This window comes from Gracilinanus agilis, chromosome X (genome assembly GCF_016433145.1).
Source record: "Gracilinanus agilis isolate LMUSP501 chromosome X, AgileGrace, whole genome shotgun sequence".
NCBI lineage: Eukaryota > Metazoa > Chordata > Mammalia > Didelphimorphia > Didelphidae > Gracilinanus > Gracilinanus agilis.
The window spans coordinates 73,816,617-73,838,422 of record NC_058136.1 but is presented as its reverse complement, the minus strand read 5'-3'; the positions used below and the strand labels follow the sequence as shown (position 1 = coordinate 73,838,422).

The following is a 21,806-nucleotide window of genomic DNA, read 5'->3' as shown; positions in this document are numbered from 1 at the left end:
CCTCGGTTTGGGTAGACGCGGCGTTCTGTCTTTCGGGTCCTCACCTTAATCCTTTGAAGGTGCCCCCTTTCTGCTGGCGGCGCATTTGTCACGCCATTCACTGGAGGGTTTTTCTTAATCGTTTCTTCTTCTCTCCTGCTTTTTGCTGAGTGAATAATCTCACTCAGGCAAGCAGATTCCGCCTTCCTCTCCTCCCCTTCAACTCTGAGCCCCTTTCCCAAAAGAATGTCTCTCGTTTTCCTCATTATGTGTCTTCTTCTGTCTCGGTCCTGGCCCCTGGTCCCTCTCCCCGCTTTGTGTGTGTGTGTGACTTACCTCAGGGAGTCTCCTTTTCATTGTGCACCATGCCAATTATTGCTGATGTCTGAGAAAACGCTGCCCCCTTTTAGGGCTCCTCCCCAGCTATGTCCCCAGCACTTCTCTATGCCCTCCCCCAGGTAGGGCTTCTAGCTCCTTCCCCAGCCATGCAGGCTCTGGAGACTTTTTCCTAGCTCCAAATCTCCCAGGCTTCGACACCCCGCACACAGTTCCCAATTCCATTCCCAGAACATCTTTCACCCGCAGGAGCATTCTTCAGTGCCCCCCCCCACCGTCACAGGAAGGCCTTCTTCCTTTCCTCCCAGCTTTCCAGTCCTTCCCCCTGCCTTATCTCCTCCCTGTAGGCTACTCCCTTTCTGAGACCAGAAGGCACCTTTCCCTTCACCAACTGCTCTCCATATTTTCTCCCCCACGAGCCCTCCCCCCCAAACAACACCAAAGAAGAATTCACCTGGCGGAGGTGAGACGGGTTCAGGTTCTGGCCCAAGTGCCCACTGGCCCCCTCTTCACTGATGCCTCTGCTAGATTTCTGCCTTGACCCATTTCTCCTTGTGAGTATTCAGAAAGGTCCGGCTGCGGGTTACTACGTTGTCGTTGCTCTCCTTGGCCGCTACATTTATTGACTCTCCTTGCGTTGTTGGAGAAGCAACATTATCTCTTCAGTTGTGGTTTTCTTTCTAAAAATACGTCGGAGCATCTCTTATCGTTGAGCCTCCCCTCTCTAGGCGTGTGCACTTCCTCTCAGATTTGCAGGGAAAGTCCCCGAGTTCCCTTTGCTCTCCAGGACCATTCCATTCCCCGTCCTGTTCTCTAGAGGCTGCAGAACAGCCCTGCCTTCTCCCACCTTCCTTTCCTTAGCTTTTGAAGGTCTTTTTCCCGATGCCTCGCCGAACTTCTTTCTGAATTGAGTTACTCACTACACTACGTGCAGCCTTAAGCTTCGAGGTTCCACCTTTCTTTTCTAGAGACAATTTAGGAGTCCTTTCATTGGCGTTTGGTTTTTTATAGTCAGCAGTGGTGCTCAGTGGTCGTCCGCTCTCCTCTGCTTTTTGCTCTTAAAGTTTTTGTCCTGTTGTGTTCCTCTGAGAAACCTTTGGTCCTCGGGTTGTCTCTGGGTGCCCTGCCTTTAAGGGCCAGGGTTCGCTTGCACAGCGGGCACATTCTCTTTGAATGTTCTTGGTTTCTGCTTCTCCTCTTCTAGGCCATCTTTCACTTCTCTGCTTCTGTGTTGCCAATCTGTTGTTTTCTCTTGTTTCTTTGGTGAGGCTCCACGGCAGACTCCAGTTGTCCTTATTCTGCCTGTTATTTCTGCTGCGCAGGCCCTAAGTTCTGCTCTCATAATTTTTATTTCTCTTTTGAACCACTCAGGACCCATGTTCTTAAGTTCCGCCCGATTATTTTCCTTTATTTTTCAGTATTTGTTCATGGATGGCTGAACTCATTTACTGGATCTGAAGACCGTCTATCTGCTGATTTATCTGCTTGTGTTCAAGGCCTTTGAGTTTTCTTCTTTCTGAAATCTTCGATAAGTTTAGACTTTTTTTAAACCCCCACCTTCCGTCTTGGAGTCAATACTGTGTATTGGATCCAAGGCAGAAGAGGGGTAAGGGCTAGGCAATGGGGGTCAAGTGACTTGCTCAGGGTCACACAGCTGGGAAGTGTCTGAGGCCAGATTTGAACCCAGGACCTCCTGGCTCTCGATCCACTTCAGTACCCAGCTTCCCCCACCAACCGTTCTTCAAAGCTCTGAAGGTCAGTAGCAATCTTTATTAGAGGTCCTTCAGAGTCATCCTGGGTCCTTGTGTTGCCAAGTCACAGTTGAGCATCTACGATATTGCTGTTACTGTGTACAATGATCTGCTTCTGCTTCTTTCACTCTGCATCAGTTCACACAGCTCTTTCTGAATCACCATCATAGACCATACTTTGTTCAGTCCCCCAATCGAGGGACATCCCCTCCATTTCCAATTCTTGGCCACCACAAAAAGCACAGCTGTGAATATTTTTGTACAAGGAGGCCCTTCCCCCCTTTTATTGATTGATCTCTTTGGGCTAACAGACCCAGGAGCGGCATCACAGGATCAAAGGATATGCCCAGGTTTATAGCTCTGTGGGCATAGTGCCAAATTGCCCTCCAGAGTGCTTGAATCAATTCACAACTCCACCAGCTATGCATTAGTGTCCCAATTTGGCCACATCCCCCTCCAATATCTGTCATTTTCCTTTACTGGGATATTGACCGGTCTGCTAGGTGTGAGGCGGTGCCTCAGACTTGTTTTCCATTTCATTTCTCTACTCAGGGGCAATTTAGAACATTTTTCATGTGATTATCGATGGCTTAGATTTCTTCATCTGAAAACTGCTTGTTCATGTCCTTTGACCATTTATCAATCGGAGAATGATTTGTCTTATGAATTTGACTTAGTTCTCTATAGTTGAGAAATTAGGCCTTTATCTGAGAAATTTGCTATAATCCCCCCCCCCAGATTATTGTTTCCCTCCTCTTTATTTTTTCAATTAAATTTTATTCCTCCAACTTTCAACCATCTCTTTTTTTTGGCCCTCCCACTTCCACTCCTTGGCGGTTGGGGAAAACTCGGGAACTAAATACACGGCCAGGTAAACCAGATTCTTATGTTGGTCCCTTTCGAAAAGATGTCTCGTTCTGCTTGTTTAATCCATTGTCTCGCCGTCGGGAGGTGAGTGGCATCTTCATCGTTGCCCCTCTGGGATCGCCTTTCTCTCTGTCTTCAGACTTTGCATCTGTCCGTGTGTGTTACTTTGTGGACATCAAGATGGCAGCAGCATGGTGCAGTGCCATGTGGAATTAGATGTTCGTTCGCCAAGTGCTTTTTTGATAACAGACAATCCTGGTGGCAGAAATATTGTCTCATCTCCCTTTTCTCTTATCAGATCGAAAGCATGGCCATCCTTTTCGCAGTTGTGGCCAGAGGCACGACCATCCTAGCCAAGCATGCTTGGTGTGGCGGAAACTTCCTGGAGGTGACAGAGCAGATTCTGGCTAAAATACCATCTGAGAATAACAAGCTCACCTATTCACATGGAAAGTGAGTCCTACTCGGGAATGGTGGCAAGGTGGCTAGAACGACACTTGGGATGGGTCTGCCAGTAGGAACCCAGGTCTGATTTTTGGATCAGAACGGCGTTTCCCAGACTCACCTGTGCTCGAATATGTTGACAGGGTCTGTGGTGGCTTCTTGGGATGGAGGGAGGGCAAGAAAAGTCTGGAGGAAAATGGAAGAGATTCAGCCTCTTTTCACACCAAAAAATTGGCTGTCTGTACATTTTTAGATCCACAAGTACAGATTGACTATTTTAGTTTGGGGAAATGGGATCCTCCGGCCAGGGTGATCATTTAGAGGGTAGTCGTAGGAATAGATACTGTTTACATTGGTGCTTCCTGCACGGCCGCTCATTTGTTGGACACAAGAGGTAAGTGTGGCTGCCCTAGATATTCTTATCCTCGTTTTATTTTCTTTTTTAACTCTCACCTTCCATCTTAGAATCAATACTGTGTATTGGCTCCAAGGCAGAAGAGTGAGTGGTAAGGGCTAGGCAATGGGGGGGTAAGTGACTTGTCCAGGGTCACCCAGCTGGGAAATGTCTGAGGCCAGCTTTGAACCCAGGACCTCCATTCTCCATGCCTGTCTCTCAGTCCACTGAGCCACCTAACTGCCCCCCTTATCCTCATTTTAAACCAAGGCTCCCAAACACAGCTACTTGGTGACAGAAGTACAGGCCCACCTGGTTTCTCCTGACTATATGCTCTTTATCTTATACCATTATCAAAGGGATTTTCATATTGTGTTTCTTTTCTTTTTCTCTCTTTCTTTCTTTTCTTCCTTTCTTTCTCTCTCTTTCTCCCTTCCTTCCTCCCTTCTTTCCTTCCCCATCTTTGAATCAGTATTGTATATGAGTTCCAAGACAGAAAGGCAGTAAGGACCAGGCAATGATGGTTGAGTGACTTGCCCACGGTCATACAGCTAGGCAGTGTCTGAGGCTAGATCAGAACCCAGGACCTCCTGTTTCTGGGCCTGGTTCTCAATCCACTGAGCTGCCCCTTCTCTTTCATTTTGATATTGAAATGCATGATGCCCAAGATAGCCTCGTTCTTAGATGAAATTAAACTAAAATCTCAGAATCATCTTTTAATAGATTTGTTTAGGTTTAGATTTTGAGTGCAATTATTAAAAAATATGTTACCAGGAGCTACTAAGTACACAGTGGATAGAGCACCAGGAAGACTTGGGTTCGAATCTGGCCTCAGAATCTGGCCTTAGCTGTATGACCTTGGGCAAGTCATTTAAACCCTCATTGCTCTCATGTCTTAGAAGCTATGTTACCAGGTAAGCTGTTCTATGCGTTGGGTCCTGAATAGTCGTGTGTGTTATAAATCCACATTTTCCCTAGGAAGCATTTTTCTATACCGTCCGTGTTCCTTTAAAACTTACTCTCTCCTCCCTCCTGAACCTGAACCAGAACATATTTCCCTGCAATTCCTTTTGAACTAATGAGTGAGGCATCAGTCAACACACACACACACACACACACACACACACAGAAGGGTTCTGCCTATTTAAAGGAACCGCGCCATAGCCGTAGGAGCGAGTTGGATTGATTTGCAGTGACTCTCCGGGCAGCACGCAGCGTGGCATCGAATAGTGCTGTCAGCAGGGGGGTTCCCAACTGGGCCACATTCTACACATTCCGCAGCACGGGGAGGAAGGGATTTGTTTTTCAGTAGGGATGCTGGTAACTCCCGATCCGTTTCTCCTTTGCCTCTGCAGCTATCTCTTTCACTACATCTGTCAAGACAGGATTGTATATCTCTGTATCACAGATGATGTAAGTACCCGCTCGGGGCCCGCTTGCATTTCCTAATTCTGTCAAATGGGGGACTGACCGCGGTCTAGAGACCAGCCTGAACTGGCGACAGAATTAGCAGGAACTCAGCCGGCATTCGGCCCTTTAGAATGCGTTTTCGCTGGCGCCAGAGGCTGATTCGGGGTGCTGGACTTTGGGTTTGGCTCTTCTCGACCAGCTTTGTCTGCAGCCTGGGGGTCAGAAGAGTTCGAGGAGAGTTTGGGAGGCCGCCTCTAGCTGCACCTTTGTCGGTCTCAAAAAGAAGATTCTGGACTGTACAAAGGCGGGGCTTTGGCCCGTGCAGAAAGGTTTCCAGCCAAGCTTCTGACTGAGCAGTCAGAGCCCATTCCCCAGGCACTGTGGTTGAGAGGATGGTTGTGGTTCTCTCCCTCTCCTCTGCCTCCCTTCCTCGGTCCTTCCTCGAGACTGGGCCGTGCAAAGCCATCTTGAGATGGACCTTTTCCCTGGATGGTTGATTGAGAATTAACTGTATTTATGTTCAGTCCCATGTCCTCCCTCACCCCCATTTCTTAGCTTCGGCTGAGATAAGATCGAGGCCTGCAAGGTCAGTGAGTTGCTCAGCCAGAGTACACAGGACAGGATACCTGCGTCCTCGCTGCTTAAGGCAGCTACACGAGCCATTCCCGTCCCCCAGGCTCAGGGACCGTTTTCTGATTGGTTTGTTTTGCCTTTTTAAGCCCTCCCTTCCGTCTTAGAATCAACACCGTGGCTCAGTTCTGAGGCAGAAGAGCAGTAAGGGCTAGGCAATGGGGGGTACAAGACTTGCCCAGGGTCACCTAGCTAGCAAGCATCTGAGGCCATCTTCGAACCCAGGACCCCCTGTCTCCAGGCCTCACTCTCTACCCTGAGCCACATCGACAAGAAAAGGAAGGAAGGAGACAAAGAAAGGCCTTAAGTGACTCTTCTGAGGACGTTGTAGACGAGCGTTTCAAGTGGGCAGAGCCCCAAGTCAGGGTTCTACTTTTCACTCTTGGGAGACTCTTAAGTAGTTTCTTGCTTATGGGAGGTGGGAAACGGACAGCCGTCTCATGCCCGGGCCCTCTTGGCTGTACGTGCCAGGAGGATTAGCTTTACCAGATTCCCCTTGAGTGGGCATCGCCCTGGAACAGGGGTTGCTTGTGCTGCTGTGGCCAGCTGTGTGGCTGTGTCTTTTCAGGATTTCGAACGTTCCCGAGCCTTCAGCTTTCTGAATGAAATCAAGAAGAGATTCCAGACTACGTATGGTTCAAGAGCGCAAACAGCCCTTCCATACGCCATGAACAGTGAGTTCTCCAGTGTTCTGGCTGCCCAACTGGTAAGTGCTCCCTCGGCACCGGCTTCCGCCCCCTCTGAATATTTTCTCTCCACGAGTCGTCCGAGAGTTCATCCGCTGAGCCCAAGGTCTGTTCTCAGGAATAAGCTCCTCGTGGGTCAGACCACGAAAGTGGCAAACGTTGGAACCGAGCCGCTTTCCCCCGCACCGTGCGGGAAGCCGCCTGAATCTGCCCGCCCTCGGCACTCCAGGCGCTGGGTCACACACGCTGCCAGCAGTCAGCCCAGCTTAGGGTGCCTTCACGTAACTCTTCTTTTCCCGTCGTCCTGTTTGACTCGAGCGTGGGTCCTGTGGTTAGCTTTGGTTGTGGACTTCTCCGAGCCACACACACCTTTTTTCTCTGGGCCTGAACCTGGGGCCCCTCACCCTGGAGCCAAATGCCCTTCCCACGTCCCAAAACCAGGGGTGCCAGCGCTTAAGTTAGAAGCCATTGAATAACAAATAAAAGCGTTTCCCTGGCCTCGCGGCAATGGAAGGGAGAGACTTCTTAGTGTTCAAACTGTTTTCCCATAATTAGCAAAACTGAACATAAGTCTCTGGCATCTCTGGCATCGCGACTGCGTTTGGAGTTTACCCTCTCGGTCTTTTTTTGGTCTTTTTCATTTGACCCGTTACTCGTTTAACGGTTTAAGATTCCGATTTTCTCCTTCCCTCTCTTCTGCCTTCCCAGTGCAGCTCTATAGCAGTGAGGTTACTGTACTAACTCTGGACGGCACCCACTGGCTCAGTTGCCATCGGGGTCGGTCAGCACGGCCCTCTTCTTTGCCAGGAAATTGGCCAGCGGCACAGTGTGCCGGTCGGGGAGGCAGGCTCGGAGAGTCCTTGCTGTGGAGTCCTGGCGAATCCGCGCTGCTCTTTGGGAGTCAGAGCTGGAAGGGACCTCAGCGGTTAGTGATTTTCCTCGAGTGCTGCTCCCACCACATCAGCCCCTTGCCCGGTCAGCTCTGGGGACTTCCTCTCGCCTCCAGGATCGGATGCTGGATCCTTCCCTGCCTGGCCCCCTCCACACCTTACTGCACTCTACCTTCTCTGTGCCCCGGTGACACTGGCCTCCTTCACCCAAGAAATTCTCTCATCTTTCCCCTGGCTATCAGCGTACTCTCCTTCCCAGCCTCAGCCTCAGCCTCCGTTCAGATGCCCCCTTCTCCTGGAAGCCTTTCCTGCTTGCCCTTCCTCCGGGGCTGCCTACCCTGTGTATATCTGGAGGGCAAACACTACTTTTGCCTTTCTCTGTATCCTCAGAGTCCGGCACAGTACCTGGCACATTGTAGGCACTTGACAAATGCTCGTGCTCCGTGTTTGGCAGAGCTCTTGAAGTGAGCACCAAAGGAAGCACTAGTCGCTTTTCCAGGAAAATCCTACCGGAACGGCTTCTGGTTAGGTTCTGGCACTGGCCACTTGCCTGGGCTTGTCCCATTTTGTTGGCACTTCGGGAGAGCCTTGGAGTGGGCAGGAGTGTGGCCCTCGCAAGGCAGAGGTCAGGAAGCTGGTGCCAAGCATGCAAGGGGTGAATCTGTTAAAACGGTTACCCTTACACAACTCCCCCTTCCCCCAGATTTCCAGCTGCCTCCCTGCCGGTCCTGCTGCTTACTCACCCTGGACGTGACATCTGGGGCCTGGCACAGGGGCATTGCCTCATCTCCCTGGCCCAGATCACTCAGCAACTTTGGAAGAAGTCGGCTCTTCCACTTCATTAGGGGAGGAGAAGGTGTCAGGGGGAGAGTATATGGAGTTGTTCTTCTCACTTCGCTTCTTCAGACAGTGCGCCATCCAGCCTCTTCTTTAGGAAAACCAACCTGGAAATTGCCCTTTTGGAGAGAAGTCGTTTGAATGGATAGCACGGTGTGCATCGCTGGGCCCCCAGGGGCGTGTCGTCTCTTAAGGCCCAGCTAAGTGGGCAGGGGCCAGGTAAATGCTTTACTGTGTGCCAGGTGCGGGCTGCGCTAAGAAAGGCCGAAGGAATCGCCATTCCGATTGTTCTGCGGAGGGCAGAAGGTCATCTCAGAGGGCGGGCACTAGTTTCCAGGGGACAGTTAAGTGCAAGACCTCCTTCACCGAGGAGGGAGACGAGCTAAAAATGACCAGGGAACAGAACGAGGAGGAAGCCGGTGTCTTGGGATTGTTGAGTACGTGGAGGAGAGGGAAAAGCAGGAGGTGAGAGAAGACTGGGAAGGCAGGAAGAGGCCACTCCATGAACTGCTGTGGCTCCCTGTGGCCTCGGGACTTGAGCCAATTCAGGGAAATCACTTCAGCAGCAGAATGGAGAACAGGCCGGAGCAATTTGAGACAGGCAGATCCATCAGGAGTTAGAGTACTTGAGGCATGAAGCTGTGGGGGCCTGTGTCATCTGGGTGAGTGAATGAGTGAACAGAAGAGAGAGAAAACTAGGAAGACAGCATTTGGCACCCGGCTGGATATGTAGGGTGAAAGAGACACGAAGGCCATAGGCCTGGGCGCCTGGCAGGAGGGGGTGGCCTCCACAAAAGAAGAGGGAGTTGGGGGGGGGGCGTTCCTACTCTTCTTCCTCCTCCTCCTCATCCCAGGCTCTAGGCTCAGCCCCACTAAGTGGCTTGAATTCGAAAAGATGGGCCTGGGGGCAGGGAAGAGGGTCACAAATTCTCACTGCCTGTGGCAGGCTTCCTTGGGGCCTGGCTGGGAGGCCTTCTTCCTTTGCTCTTCTTGTCTGATTTCCGTTGTTCATGGGGTGTCTGTGGTTCACGAGGGCTACCTTAAACCCGCTGAGCCAGGCCAGTGAACACCCAAGCACTTTCCTTGTTTGTGTGATGGCCTCCAGGTTAAGTTCCTGTTGGAAAGGAGGAACTGTGGGAAAAGGGGGGCCCCCCCAGGAACAGAGTGACTAAAGCCAGATTTTTCCCCAGGGACAAAAGCCTTCTTTAGAATGGGAGGTGGTGGGAAAGGAAGAAGATGCACGTTTACCTGGCGCCTGTTGTGTGCCCAGCACTGTGCTAAGCGGTTTATGGATTTAATCCTCACACCAACCCTGGGAGGTGGGGGCTCTTCTCGGTCCTGGTTTACTATTGAGGACACTGAGGCAAACAGCTAAAGTCACAGGTAGGAAGCATCTGAGGCCAAGCCCACGCTCCAGCCAGTGTGGACTGTAGAGCCAGATAACCGTGTCGAGAAAGAAACGATGACCCTGAGTTGACTACTGAGGATGTGGGGGTGACTTGTAGGGTGTGCTTAGAGTCTGCTGGAGAAACGCATCGAGTGAGTGACCACAGAATCCCTGGGGCTGCCCAGGGCCTTGGCAAAACACCTCCTAATGCCATCTGGGCCCCGGTGTGTTCTTGGCTTCATTAGCTGTTTCCCAGGTGCGGACTGTGCTTGCTTTCTTTCTTTTTTTTTTTTTTATTTTATTTTAAACCCCCAACTTCTGTGCATTGACTTATAGGTGGAAGAGTGGTAAGGGTAGGCAATGGGGGTCAAGTGACTTGCCCAGGGTCACACAGCTGGGAAGTGTCTGAGGCCGGATTCGAACCTAGGACCTGCTTGCTTGCTTTTTAACGAGCCCTTGTCTTCTGTCTTTGCAGCAGTTCTAAGGCACAAGAGGGAGAAGGGCTAGCCAGCTGGAGTTAAGTGACTTTTCCAGGAAGTGTCTGAGGCCAGATTTGAACCCAGGGCCTCCCGACTCTCCCTCCACTGAGCCACCTAAACTGCCCCAGCCCTTAATCACATTTTATTATAGGTTGGGCTCAGCAGGTGTGTGAAGCAGAAGCAGCTTCCAAATGGCTTATTCTGGCAAAAGCAGCCCCAGACAGGGATTTACCCTTCATTCCTTTGCAGGTGGAATAAACAGGGGATTCTTTACCCCTGGTCAGTGGAGGACGAGGACAGAAGTAGATGTTTGCTGGATGGGGTTAGGCAATTCTCCATGACAATTTTGGCCCTTCTCCATGACACCCCCTCTTCCTCCTCTCCCTCCATTTTGGATTCCATCATCCCTCAGAGGTGGCCAAAAAGAAGGATCACCAGAAGAAAGAGGAACCCTAGCAGTCAGCGAGTGTCTGTTCCAGTGTCTTCCTCCCTCCCTTCCCACTGGCCACCTTGGAGAATGGGGTGGGGAATGGGCCAGGACACCGAGCCGGGCCCCCTTGATCTTCCTTCCCTTTGATCTCATCAGCATTCTAATTGGCACCAAAGTCCAATTTTCCTAGATGGCCACGCTCGGCCTAGAGCCCTGAGAGCCTGTCTTCTGAGTGTCTTCTGAGCGTCCTAGCGAGAAGACACTCCCACCAAATCTTTTCTTCTTCGGGCCCTAAGAAGAGTCCATTTGGGGACTGCGTGCACTCACTGGTGCCAACTGGGGGCCCATGAGCTGATTTAACAGGGTAGATTTTTCCTAGCTCATTTGTGCCTTTGAGCAATCAGTGTGTTATTGGAGGACTGTTCCCTCCCCCGCCTCCGGCCCTCCCCGAGTTCATGTGATCGGTAACTGCTGCCAAATGAATGTGCCCCAGCACGGACACTACTGGAGAGAGAAAACCCAGGCTCAGGAGGTAGAAAAGTAACCCTGAACCGAAGTCAGGATTCACTGAGGCTCTTTGGAGACCACAGAGCCGTCGGAGCCAGAGAAATCGTGTTAACATAAAACAGTCTTGACAGTGGCGGAGGCCAGACAGCTCACACGGGCCAAGTCACACGGATTCCTGCAATGAAGCTCGAGCAAGCCAAGCTAGTACAAATGAGTCAGCAGACTAGATTCCAGATGTGAATGGTGGCTTGGTAGAATCCCACACTTGGAAACCTACAGGAAGTCACAGTTGGGCCAGTTGAGAGGAAGGGCTTTCCATGCCACCTTCCCGGGCACTCAGGGGCTTTGGGAATGAGCCTGCCTAAGCCAAGCGCCAGTGTGAGGACTGCTTTAACTGCAGGGTCTCGGGAAGACCAAGTCCCACAGTGCGGAAAGGGCTGCCAAATACCACAGGGCTCCCGGGTCACAGTTCTATCAGCGTGGCTTCGTGCGGGTTCTGCAGATTTTATGGGGGAGGAGAGCAGAGAAGTAAAGCATCAAGGGCAGGAACACCGTGCTCAGGCGGAGGCCGGACCCTCCTCCCAACTCTTCGCTCAGCTACTCGCCATTGTTGGAACTCGAAGGGTACCACCCCCTTCTTCCACGATGCCACTGGGTACCTGACCTGCGTTTATCTTAACTCTTTTCCCGGGTCCCCTTTCCAACACTGGCTACTATACTTTTAGTCATTCCCAGCCCAACTCACTGGTTGAGGCAGAGGAGATACCGCATTACTCCTTGCTTCCCGTGACCCCCCGCAGGTTCTCCTCTCTCTTACCCCCATCCCTCAGTAGCCTCTCCTCCTCTGAGGTTCACTTGATCCCTGCCTTTACCCAGGCAGCATTCTTGTAGTTGCTGTCTGTGGGCCTTCCAGGCCGTTGGTGAGTTCAGTACCTGGTTCACAAGCTCTCTCGTGCCCACTCGTGCCCTCATACTAGAGGACTTCCCTGTATGTATTGGTGCTTTCTCAAACACCCTTGCCTCCCACTTCCTCAACTTGCTTGCTTCCCATGAGCTCCTCCTCCAGGCCACCTCAGCCGTACACCAAGGGGGTCCCCTCCCCCAAACGTTCCACTCCCATGTTTATGAGCTCAGAGATTACGGTCCTTTGTCGTTCTACCTAGCCCTCTAGCCTGTAACCCTAAACCCCATTCTTTGTCTTCTTGGTTGCTTCTTTTCCCTTGACACCCCCCTCAGCTCTTTCACAGGCCATTCCCCACTCCTGCCCTGGCTGAATTCTCTGTTGAATCAGTTCCTACGTTCCGTGCCATCTTATCCCATCTCAGATCTTGCCTTGCCGTTCCTCAGCCTGAGACTTCCATCACCTGCTCTCTTTGGCCCTATACACGTCACTGAACAAAAACTAGAGAAGTCACACAACCGCGCTTACTGGGTCCAGTGCCGGTTTATTTTGCACAGAGGCCGAACCGGGGCCTGGATGTTCAAAGGTAGCCTCCCTCACCGGCTCGCCAGCCCACTCTGCAGCTGCTCTTGCAGATCTTTTCATCCCTCAGACCTCCCAGCTGAGAACCTCGCCTCATATTTTACAGAAAACGGTGAGGCCGTTTGCTTTGAGCTTCCTCACCTCCTGTCTCCCAGACGCTTTCTGCCTCCTCTCCTCCTTTCCACCTTGGACGTTGCGGCATCGTCCCAGGACCTAATACTAAATGATATCCGGGCCTGAAGGGGAGGGTCGGCTGCTGCAAGAGGCTTTCTCCCAAGTAATGGGTGTCGAAGGAGACACTGGCATCAGGTTTCTGCTGGAAGTAACCTGTGTGTCCAGCAGAGAAGGTGGCTGGGACCTGGTGATTACTGGCTGTTGAACAGAGTCGTTATGCCAGTTGCCATAGCTGGCCCTGATCTTGCTGGTGTGCAGGCCCCACACGAGTGGCATGAGGTCATTATGGCTGAAACCACTCGGGACCAATGTTCTCTTTGTCACCGGGAAGGAGTTAAGTATACTTTGGCCGCCCTTCCCTGAGGTTCTCTGAATTCCCTTTAGAGTTGCCACAATTTAGTTGGCAAAGAATCAAAGGAGACCCCACTTCTGAGTGCATTGACATCCACCATTATGTTATGATGTTGTGCTGACTGGGCCACCCAAGCCTTTGATCTGATAGTAGCTCAGATGAGAGCAAAGAGTGGGAGATAAGCCCAAAGAAAATCAAGGTCCCGTTCAGTGTGGAGGGCTTCCTTGGCCAAGGAGAGGCTAGACCATTACATGTGTCCTCCCCCAAAGGCTTACAGGGCACTTTAGGCTTTAGAGGACCCATATGGTTCTACACGGAGGTATCGAAAGCCTAGCCCCATGGTGGCAAACCAGCCCTCTCTGTGGGCACGCACACCATTGCCCCAGCACAGAGTTTGCCAGAATTTGTTACTAGAAAGCCAGAGGAACATGGAGCTGGACTGCTCCCCCTCTCCATCTTCACAGGAACCTGAGGACATCACCCACTCCTCTAAAAGGTTCACCATCACCGGTCTAAGGTGTCCCCTAAGGCCGCCTCTTTTGTATGCAGAACCAGAACAGACTGCGGTGCCAGGAGACTTCGCGCAGGCCTCAGTGGCCCTGTGGGGCCTGTGTTCATAAGACCAGGCTGAACAGGGCCTTTGTTTGGCAGGCACCCCTGAATCAACCTCTTCTCATGCTCTATTCACAAAACGTACTCTTTTCAACTTACTGGGCCCTGGTTGCTGTTGAAAGAATGGCCCAGGGCCCAGGGCCACATGTATTACCTTCGCCCTGGATTACCCATCATGAGTTAGGTCTTTTTTATTAGTAGAATAAAGATGAACAGATGAGGAAGCTGAGGCTAGACAGGTCAAGGCCCCATCCAGTGGCACATGGGCAGTAAATGGCACATCTGGCCTTTGAATCAAGGCCTCTGACTTCTAGACCAATCCACTTTGTGCTGTTCGTGGTGATTGGCTTCGGTTTGTCTCCTAAAGTTCCGAGTCAGCAGTGGGATGTGGGATCGCAGTGATCTCAGGCTTTGCCTTCCAAAGGGCAGAGTTTCCAGGAATAAGGAGGCGAGAGTCCCCCTGTGTTCTGCCCAGACCTCATCTGTACTCTTGGGGTCTGTTCTGGGAACCACAGTGTAGAAAGGCCCTGAAAGCTAGACCAAGAGTTCGTCCCCTTTTTTGTGCCTCTTCATTCCCTTTGGCAAGTCTGACGAAGCCAGACCTCTGCTCGGAATAAGGTTTTTAAATGCATCAACTATATAGGATTCGAAAAGACTGAAATCACATTGTCAAAATATTCCTTAAAACAAATTCATGGATCCTCGTTTAAGAACCCTTAAGCGTCCCGTGGTCCGTGTGGTTCGTCCCTGCCCACGGGCCTCTCCCTCCGCCGAGGGCGACTGTAATGGCCGAGCGATGTATTCCGTGTTGGACTCTCTTTTCCCCGCCTCCATTATCATATCATATAGGCTGCTCTGTATCAGTTCACCCATCCGTCTTTACCTGCTCCTTCGATGGCCAGACATGAGAGCTTCTCGGCTCTTCATTCCCGATCTTTTCCTCTTCCTCGGCCCCCAGACGAAGGCGTTTTCTGTTTCCTCCAATGTCTCTTGTGTTATAATAGGCTCTACCTCCCTCAAGAGATCACAGTAGTTTCACTGTCAGAGATGTTCCCTAGCAAGCAATAAAAAATCAAGAGTCGTTCTTGCCGGGCCTTTGCAGTGTACAGAAGTTTCCGTTTGGGCTACCTCACCCCAAACTTCTTTTCTTACAGAAACATCACTCTGAGAACAAACATGTGGACAAAGTCATGGAAACTCAAGCCCAAGTGGACGAATTGAAGGGAATCATGGTCCGGAACATCGGTACGTCTTGTGGGTGAGCGGGGGGATGGGAGCCTCGCAGGGGGCCGGGGGGATTTTGCACTAGCTACAAAGATTCTGCCTCATATGTTTGCCCCCAGGCAGAGTTGTCCACTTGGGGAGATCACGTATGACCCTACCTCTGTGTTTTCTGTCTTTTGCATCAACCAGATGTCTCTGTTAGGCCCCAGCAAGACTAACTCCCCCAAAAAGCCACAATAGTTTCACAGTGTCAGAGATGTTCCCTTGGTAAGCAATAAAAAATCTAGAGCCAGGTAGACAGCTCCTTGCAAACCTGCAACTGAAACTATCTCATCCTTAGAAATACAAGTTTTGGGGGGCAGCTGGGTGGCTCAGTAAACAGAGAGCCAGGCCCAGAGACAGGAGGTGCCGGGTTCCGATCTGGCCTCAGACACTTTCTAGCTGTGTGACCCTGGGCAGGTCACTTCACCCCCATTGCCCAGCCCTTACTGCTCTTCTGCCCCAGAACCAATTCACAGTATGGATTCTAAGACAGAAGGGTTAAAACCAAAAAAATACAAGTTTCGCAGAGAGAAGACTCCATGTGAATGAGTTTCAGTGCTCATGTCCATCTTCTTGTCCTGACCCTCTTGTTCTCCCAGCCCTTACCAGACTAGGTTACAGGCTACATAAACTGTTTGAACCCTAACTTTTCCTTAGTCGGACTTCGATTGATTGTCTTTCAAGACAGCATTGTTGAGGAGGGGCCTGCATTTCCGTTCCTAAGTCCAGTCTTTTATTAATAGCTTGACTACGGGAAGGGGGAAGAGTTCTGGGTTTTTAGGCATTTGATCACATCTCGAGAAGTATTGAGCGTGCTACTTCCATAGCGCCCTCAGGAGCAGTTATCTCTGGAGAGAAAGAGAGCTGCTGCGTGGGTCTTCCTCATTCCTTCCAGCAGTTTAGGAGTGACCCGGCACACTTTCAAGAATGCCTTCCATGGAATCAGACCGCTTTGATTATAATCGAGAATTGAAATGACGGCGTTTTAATTGAGCCTTTTTCTTTCTTTTCTGTTCTGTCTCCCCAATCTCCTCCTTCCCCCACTCTCAATCCCCCCCAGATCTGGTGGCCCAACGAGGAGAAAGACTGGAGTTACTAATAGATAAAACAGAACATCTCGTAGATTCAGTAAGTATTTTGCCATTAGATTAGATCTGACCACTCACTCATTGGGAGAAATTCCAGAGCATGCTTCCCTAACGGATTAGTCTTTATCAAGTAGTGACTACTGTGTGCCTAGGCACTGTGCTGGGGAAATTCAGAGATGAAGGCAATGAATCCCTGGCGTGTTAGGAGAGAGGAAAGACATGTCCACAGATAAGGGAGAAATTGCTTTCAGTTCCAGGGATCTCAGGGAAATCTTCATGTGGACAGACACATCGTGACAGGGGAAATATGGGGGATGGAGAGGAATTCCAAATTGTCCTTGGCTTTCTTCTAAGAATGTGGAAATAGTCTGAGCTAAAACCAGAAGTGGCTAGAGCAGTGATGGCAAACCTTTTAGAACTTATTTGGGACCCTATGCCATGCCCCGCCCCCCAACTTCATGTGGTGGAAGGAGGCATTCAGGGGCCCTGGGCTGGCCATACCCTGCCTCTGTGATGGTGGAGGGAGGCTAGAGTGTCCCACCCTCTGCATTCAGGGGCCCACAGAAAGGTCTCTGGGTGCCATCTTTGGCACACATGCCATAGGTTCGCCATCATGGGGCTAGAGCAAGTCCTGGGAGGCCTTGAATGTAGGCCTGAGGACTTCAGGCTTTATCAGTATGCCTGTTAGCTTAGGAAGAAGGAAAGCCTTCACCTTCAGAAAGAAGCTTTCTGGCCCTAAGGGAAGGGATCCCTGCTGGCACTGGAGCCCTGTAACAGCTGGTGGAAGTGATTTTGTGTGTATGTGGGGGGGAAGAAGGGAGATCATTAAAGTCCTCCTCCGATGCCTCTTCATGGCGTGGAGGTGACGCCAGCTTCTCCAAAGCTGTGCAGGCTCCGGAGGGGCGGGCCTGCCAAGATGGAAAAGCTCTGATGACAGACTGGGTGTCTGTTATCTGGGGAAGGTTGGTGACCAGGAAGGTGTTTGGGTTGGGAGTTGGGGGGTTTTCGACCACAAAAACTCCTGAAGTTTAGACGGGTTGTGATCTACATCGGCGGAGTGAGTGTCCACACCGATGAGGTCACTGTTCTTTCAAGCCTTCCTGGCCCCCCTCAGATTATGTCAGCTTGGCTGGTAGCCACTTCCTCGCTCATGTCTACGGCCGGCCTTTCCTGGACTAGCCTTAAAATAAGAAAGGTTCGGGACAGTGAGAGTCCCTTGGGAAAATCGTTTGCCTTCTCCAGGGCTCCCATTCATTTCCTACGTTTTCTGAGAGCTCCGGGTATGCCGCTGAGCTCGCTAACTCTCCTGAGACATGGAAGCATAAAAGATGCCCATCTAAGGAGAGGTGGGCAGAAGCCCCAAAGCCACCAGCTTGTTCTCTTCCTTTATGTAAAGCTCTAGACTGCCCAGACAGCATTAGACTGTCCATTCACCATTAGGCAAGCCCAGTGAGCTCCCATGGGCTTAGGATCTCCCCAGGCTCCTGAAATTCGCCACCTGCAGTCGGGAAAGAACTAGGAGATCCGGCATGGGGCCCCATTCTCTCTTCTCACCCGTCTCAGGCTAAAGCGGCAGAGTCTGTTCCCCTGAACTCTTTCAACGTGCACACTCATTTGTCCACAGGAGGCTAGAGAGAATAAAAGAGAGACGGCGTTCCTCTCGTTACCATGACTCAACCCCCAGTAAGAGTCGATAAAGATCGGCTTTTGAGGACTTCCTTATCATGTGGGAAGAAGTCTGACAGACAGACAGGCAGACAGACAGGCAGGCAGGCAGGCAGACAAGTGTCAGGGTCTTGGCTCTATGGACCATTTTGCTTCTTGCCAGAACATCGAGGGAGCCCGCATCTGGAAAATGAGAAACCATGATGTGTGCCTGCTCTGTTTGAGGCATTCCACAATCTGCCAACAGCCGGCCTTTTCAGCTTGAGGTAACAAGTAGCCGTCTGTTATATATGTACCCTGCACTCCAGAAAAGCTAGGAAGACGCTTTCGAGAACCGCGGGGCCTTTGGACCTGGCCTTGTGGAGGTTCAGCTCAGTTGCCGTTTTTTTCATGCAGCCACTGAAAGGAAGCGATTTCTCCATCGCTTGTGATGTCAGTAGCACGTCGTTCTCCTCTTGAGCCCTCTTCGGGTTCTGCCGAATTGTCCCCAGCTAGTTTTACGTAAGAAGAACTCAGACTTTGGGGTCGGTGGATCTGCCATGTCTTGCTATTTCCCCTAATGGCCAGCGCTGGTCATTACACGGAAGAGATGCTTTAGAAATGCTTGGGAGATTTCAGGAAAAGGCCACATGCTGCCAAATGCAAGTAAATCTGCAATAGAAGAGTGCCGAGGAGTTCCTTGTTAGGTCACCAGATTTAGGCTAGGGTTCGTTTGGTCTTTGATAGAGAAACGCTGGGGACTCGTCCTGAGCAGTGGGCACCAAGCAGTGCTTCCTTACCCCCCTGACAGTGGACCGATTTCTAAAAATCTTGCTCTCGGTTTGAATCCGCCTGCCTTCGGATATGTTACCCTGACTTAGTTTAAGGTAAAGCAGTGGAGTTTCTTTGTGGAGGGATGAGAGCAGGAGCTTTGTGGTTTGAACAGAAACTGTGCTTTCCAGATGGGCAGTCAAGGTAAGCCAGCACTCGGTTTGTTATATTCGAGTCCTCACATGGGTCTGTGCAGGTTCCAGCACATCCATGCCTGCCTGCCCGGCCCTTTCAGTTCCTGCCCTAAGGGGGCAGCCTTCCCCAGTGTCTCGTCACATTGCAAGGACACTGCAGCTGGAATGTGGACCTCCAGCCATTAGCCCTCACACGTGAGCAGCCTGGCTGCATTTGCCCGATAACATCCTTTCCTTCTGTTTTTGCAAGTTCTTATTTATTTTATGGTGTGGCTTATTCACGTCCACCACGTGGTTTTCCTGCACCCTCAATACTCATTTCTGATTCTTGAAAAGCGACTGTGTTCCACGTCTCATCCCTACAGAAGATTGGTGGCATCTTGGTATTAGAGAGACCTTTGTTCCCAGGAGAAACGTGGGCTCCCGAAGGTCCCTTTGGGATTTCCTGAGGGTAATCCAGCCTTGCGATTGAATTCCGCACCTAACACAGTGCCCAGCCGTACAGTGTATCCCAGCTCTCTCTCCTGAGAGATGTGTTTTCAGCTGTGTGCTGTAGACAGCAGACATTCTTCATCCACTTGGTTTTTTTTTTTTTAAAATTTTTATTTTATTTTAAACCCTTAACTTCTGTGTATTGACTTATAGGTGGAAGATTGGTAAGGGTAGGCAATGGGGGTCAAGTGACTTGCCCAGGGTCACACAGCTGGGGAGTGTCTGAGGCCAGATTTGAACCCAGGACCTCCCATCTCTAGGCCTAGCTCTAAATCTACTGAGCTACCCAGCTGCCCCCTATCCACTTGGTTTTTAAGCATCTGTGTGGATGGTTAGTTCAGACTCCTGTGCGTTGTTGCATATTGCTTCCAGGAAGCTCTGCCCCTCCAGCATGGTAGTGAATGCCTCATGTTTTAAGTCTGGTCTGATATTATCTCTGTTGCTTTTTCTTTAAAGGAATCTTGAATAATTTTGATCCAGAGAGAGAGAGGAGACATCTTGTTGGACGAGATGGTGCTTTGCTCCATGCAATCAAATGGTTTTCATTGTATTCTCAATATTTCCCAGTGATGTACTGTAGGATATCACAAAAGAAAACCTGCCTCTTCCCTTTAGGCTCATTTGAACCCATGATCTAGACCTGGAAACGGCCTTACAGGTCATCTAGTCCAACTCCTTCACATTTGACAGATAAGGAAGCTGAGGCTCAGAAGTTAAGTACCACAGGTAGTAAGTATTAGAGCTGGGATTTGAACTCAGGTCTGGGGACTCCAAATAAGTTCTGTGGTTTCACACTGTCTCCCATAATGCCCTCCCCACTACTCTGAGTGTACACAGACAGCGTCTTCAGTAGCCACACGTAGCCATTTCAGTAACAGATCACTTCCTGTCAAAATCCATTTAAATTTCGGTAGCGTTACTTAGTGCTCCTCACGTCTAGCACCTGGCAATTCTCGTCTCACGGGAAGCATTTACAATATGATGGAGGAGGCACGAGGCTTCTGGGAACTGCGTCCAAGTCTTTCGCTTGTCTGATTCCTTATTCGTAAGCCGCGTCTCTCAGTGGCTGCTTCACCGTCCTTGCCAGCCTCACGATTTCACCGAAGGGTCCCAATACCAAAAGCTCCGTTGACTTAGTTGGGAGGGCTTTGTCGAATGTCTCTCCCTCTTTATCCGTTGCAGTAACTGTTGGTGCCTGAGCTGCAGTGACGTGCTTATTGTGGACTGACCGGAATGGGATGGGCAGGAGAAACGCAGTGGGCCTTTGGTCTACTCCGCTAATCCCTCTCTTTGCCTCTCGGATGGGGTGCCTGAGGGCCCCCCTCCCACTCTGCCGCCTGGTCGATAGGCTGTCAGTCCCAGGACAAGGCTCTCATATTTGGAGTCCCCCCAGCCAAGGGAAAGTTTCCAGATAGTTGGAAAACTGGGCTTCCAACTCCCTTTGTCTTCATCGGTGGCCAGCCTCCTGGGGAGGAGCCTCTCTGCTCTTAGCTAGAACCTTAGCTCGATGGGCTCCCATTCGAATTGCGCATCTTTCCCAAGCTTTGCAGCACAAGCATCTTGGTTTTAGAAATAGCACCGAACCTAAAGAGCATCTGGGGCTGAGTGCGTCTGCGTTCGCCCCAGGCAGCAGCCCTCAGAGGGCCTTTGGTAGCTCTGACCAGAATGGAAAGTGGCCGTTACGTGGCAGTGAAGGAAAAGGGACCCCATCGATGGGAGCCGCAGTTTTGTGGCCGGACTTAGTTTCTCTTTTTTTCAAACAACTTGCTCGCTCCTGGCCTTGTTTAGGGCGGACCCTCTTTTTGTCCTCCTTCCTGTTTCTCTCCTAGCTTTCTCTCGGCCGCTTTAGGGCAACGGTGGAGAAAATGTTCAAGCCTCATTGTCTGTGTGTGCTCAGCAGAGCTTTCTGGGAGGAGCAAGCTATGTTTGAGGAGGACTGGGAGAGTGGAATATTGCCCGTTACGGATCAAACTCTTCACTCATTTTCTTCTAGTCGGTCACCTTCAAAACTACTAGCAGGAACCTTGCCAGAGCCATGTGTATGAAGAACCTCAAGCTCACCGTCATCATCATCATAGCAGCCATGGTAAGTGAGAGGGACGAACTGCTGAGAAATGCTTTAGTCGCTAGGTGGGAGGCTGGATGTTCTGGTGTAAACATGCAGGATAAGGACAATTCTTTCTGTAGCCGCCTCCTGTGTCCTCGGTGATCCCACGTGGCCACGTCCTCCAGATGGATGGTGGATGTCATAGTCCGTCCGTGGCTGCCTGTCTCGTGTAGCCCACACCTTTCCATGAATCCACAGGGAGTCCACACAAAATGACGGCAGTTCCTGGACCTCTGGCTGCCCATTGGCTATGCCTTGTTCCCACCACGTGACCAACTCCCCTTTTCTAGTTATAAGCCCAGAGAGTGCTGAGAATTGCACAGTCTTTAGAAGATCTGTAAGCTCTAATTTGGCTGTTGCTTGTGGTCCTCTGAGTCGGAGATGATAGCAACACCCTAATTCAAACTCGGCAAGTTCTACCCTGATACCAGAAAACAGGATTCGTGGCTTATGGGGAAAAGCACTCAAGGAAGAGTGCTCACGCGCTCTCTCCCTCTCTCTCTCTCTGTCCCTCTCTCTGTCCCTCTCTCTCTATCCCTCCATCTCTCTCTCTCCCTCTCTCCATCTCCCCCCTCTCTCCTCTGCTCTCCCTCTCT

General features: G+C 50.9%; 1 protein-coding gene across 2 annotated transcripts in view; it reads left to right on the top strand.

Annotated features, from left to right (window-relative positions):
* Window positions 1-3,240: 3,240 nt before the first annotated feature.
* VAMP7 (vesicle associated membrane protein 7) overlaps window positions 3,241-21,806 on the top strand; it is a 25,346-nt gene continuing 6,780 nt past the window's right edge. The window contains exons 1-6 of one of the 2 annotated variants that reach the window (XM_044682451.1): window positions 3,241-3,386; window positions 5,127-5,184; window positions 6,380-6,517; window positions 14,803-14,893; window positions 15,975-16,042; window positions 21,097-21,189. In XM_044682451.1, coding sequence (XP_044538386.1) covers window positions 3,241-3,386; window positions 5,127-5,184; window positions 6,380-6,517; window positions 14,803-14,893; window positions 15,975-16,042; window positions 21,097-21,189 — 594 coding nt within the window. The remainder of the gene's footprint in view (window positions 3,387-5,126; window positions 5,185-6,379; window positions 6,518-14,802; window positions 14,894-15,974; window positions 16,043-21,096; window positions 21,190-21,806) is intronic. The other variant, XM_044682452.1, reaches the window with a different exon arrangement.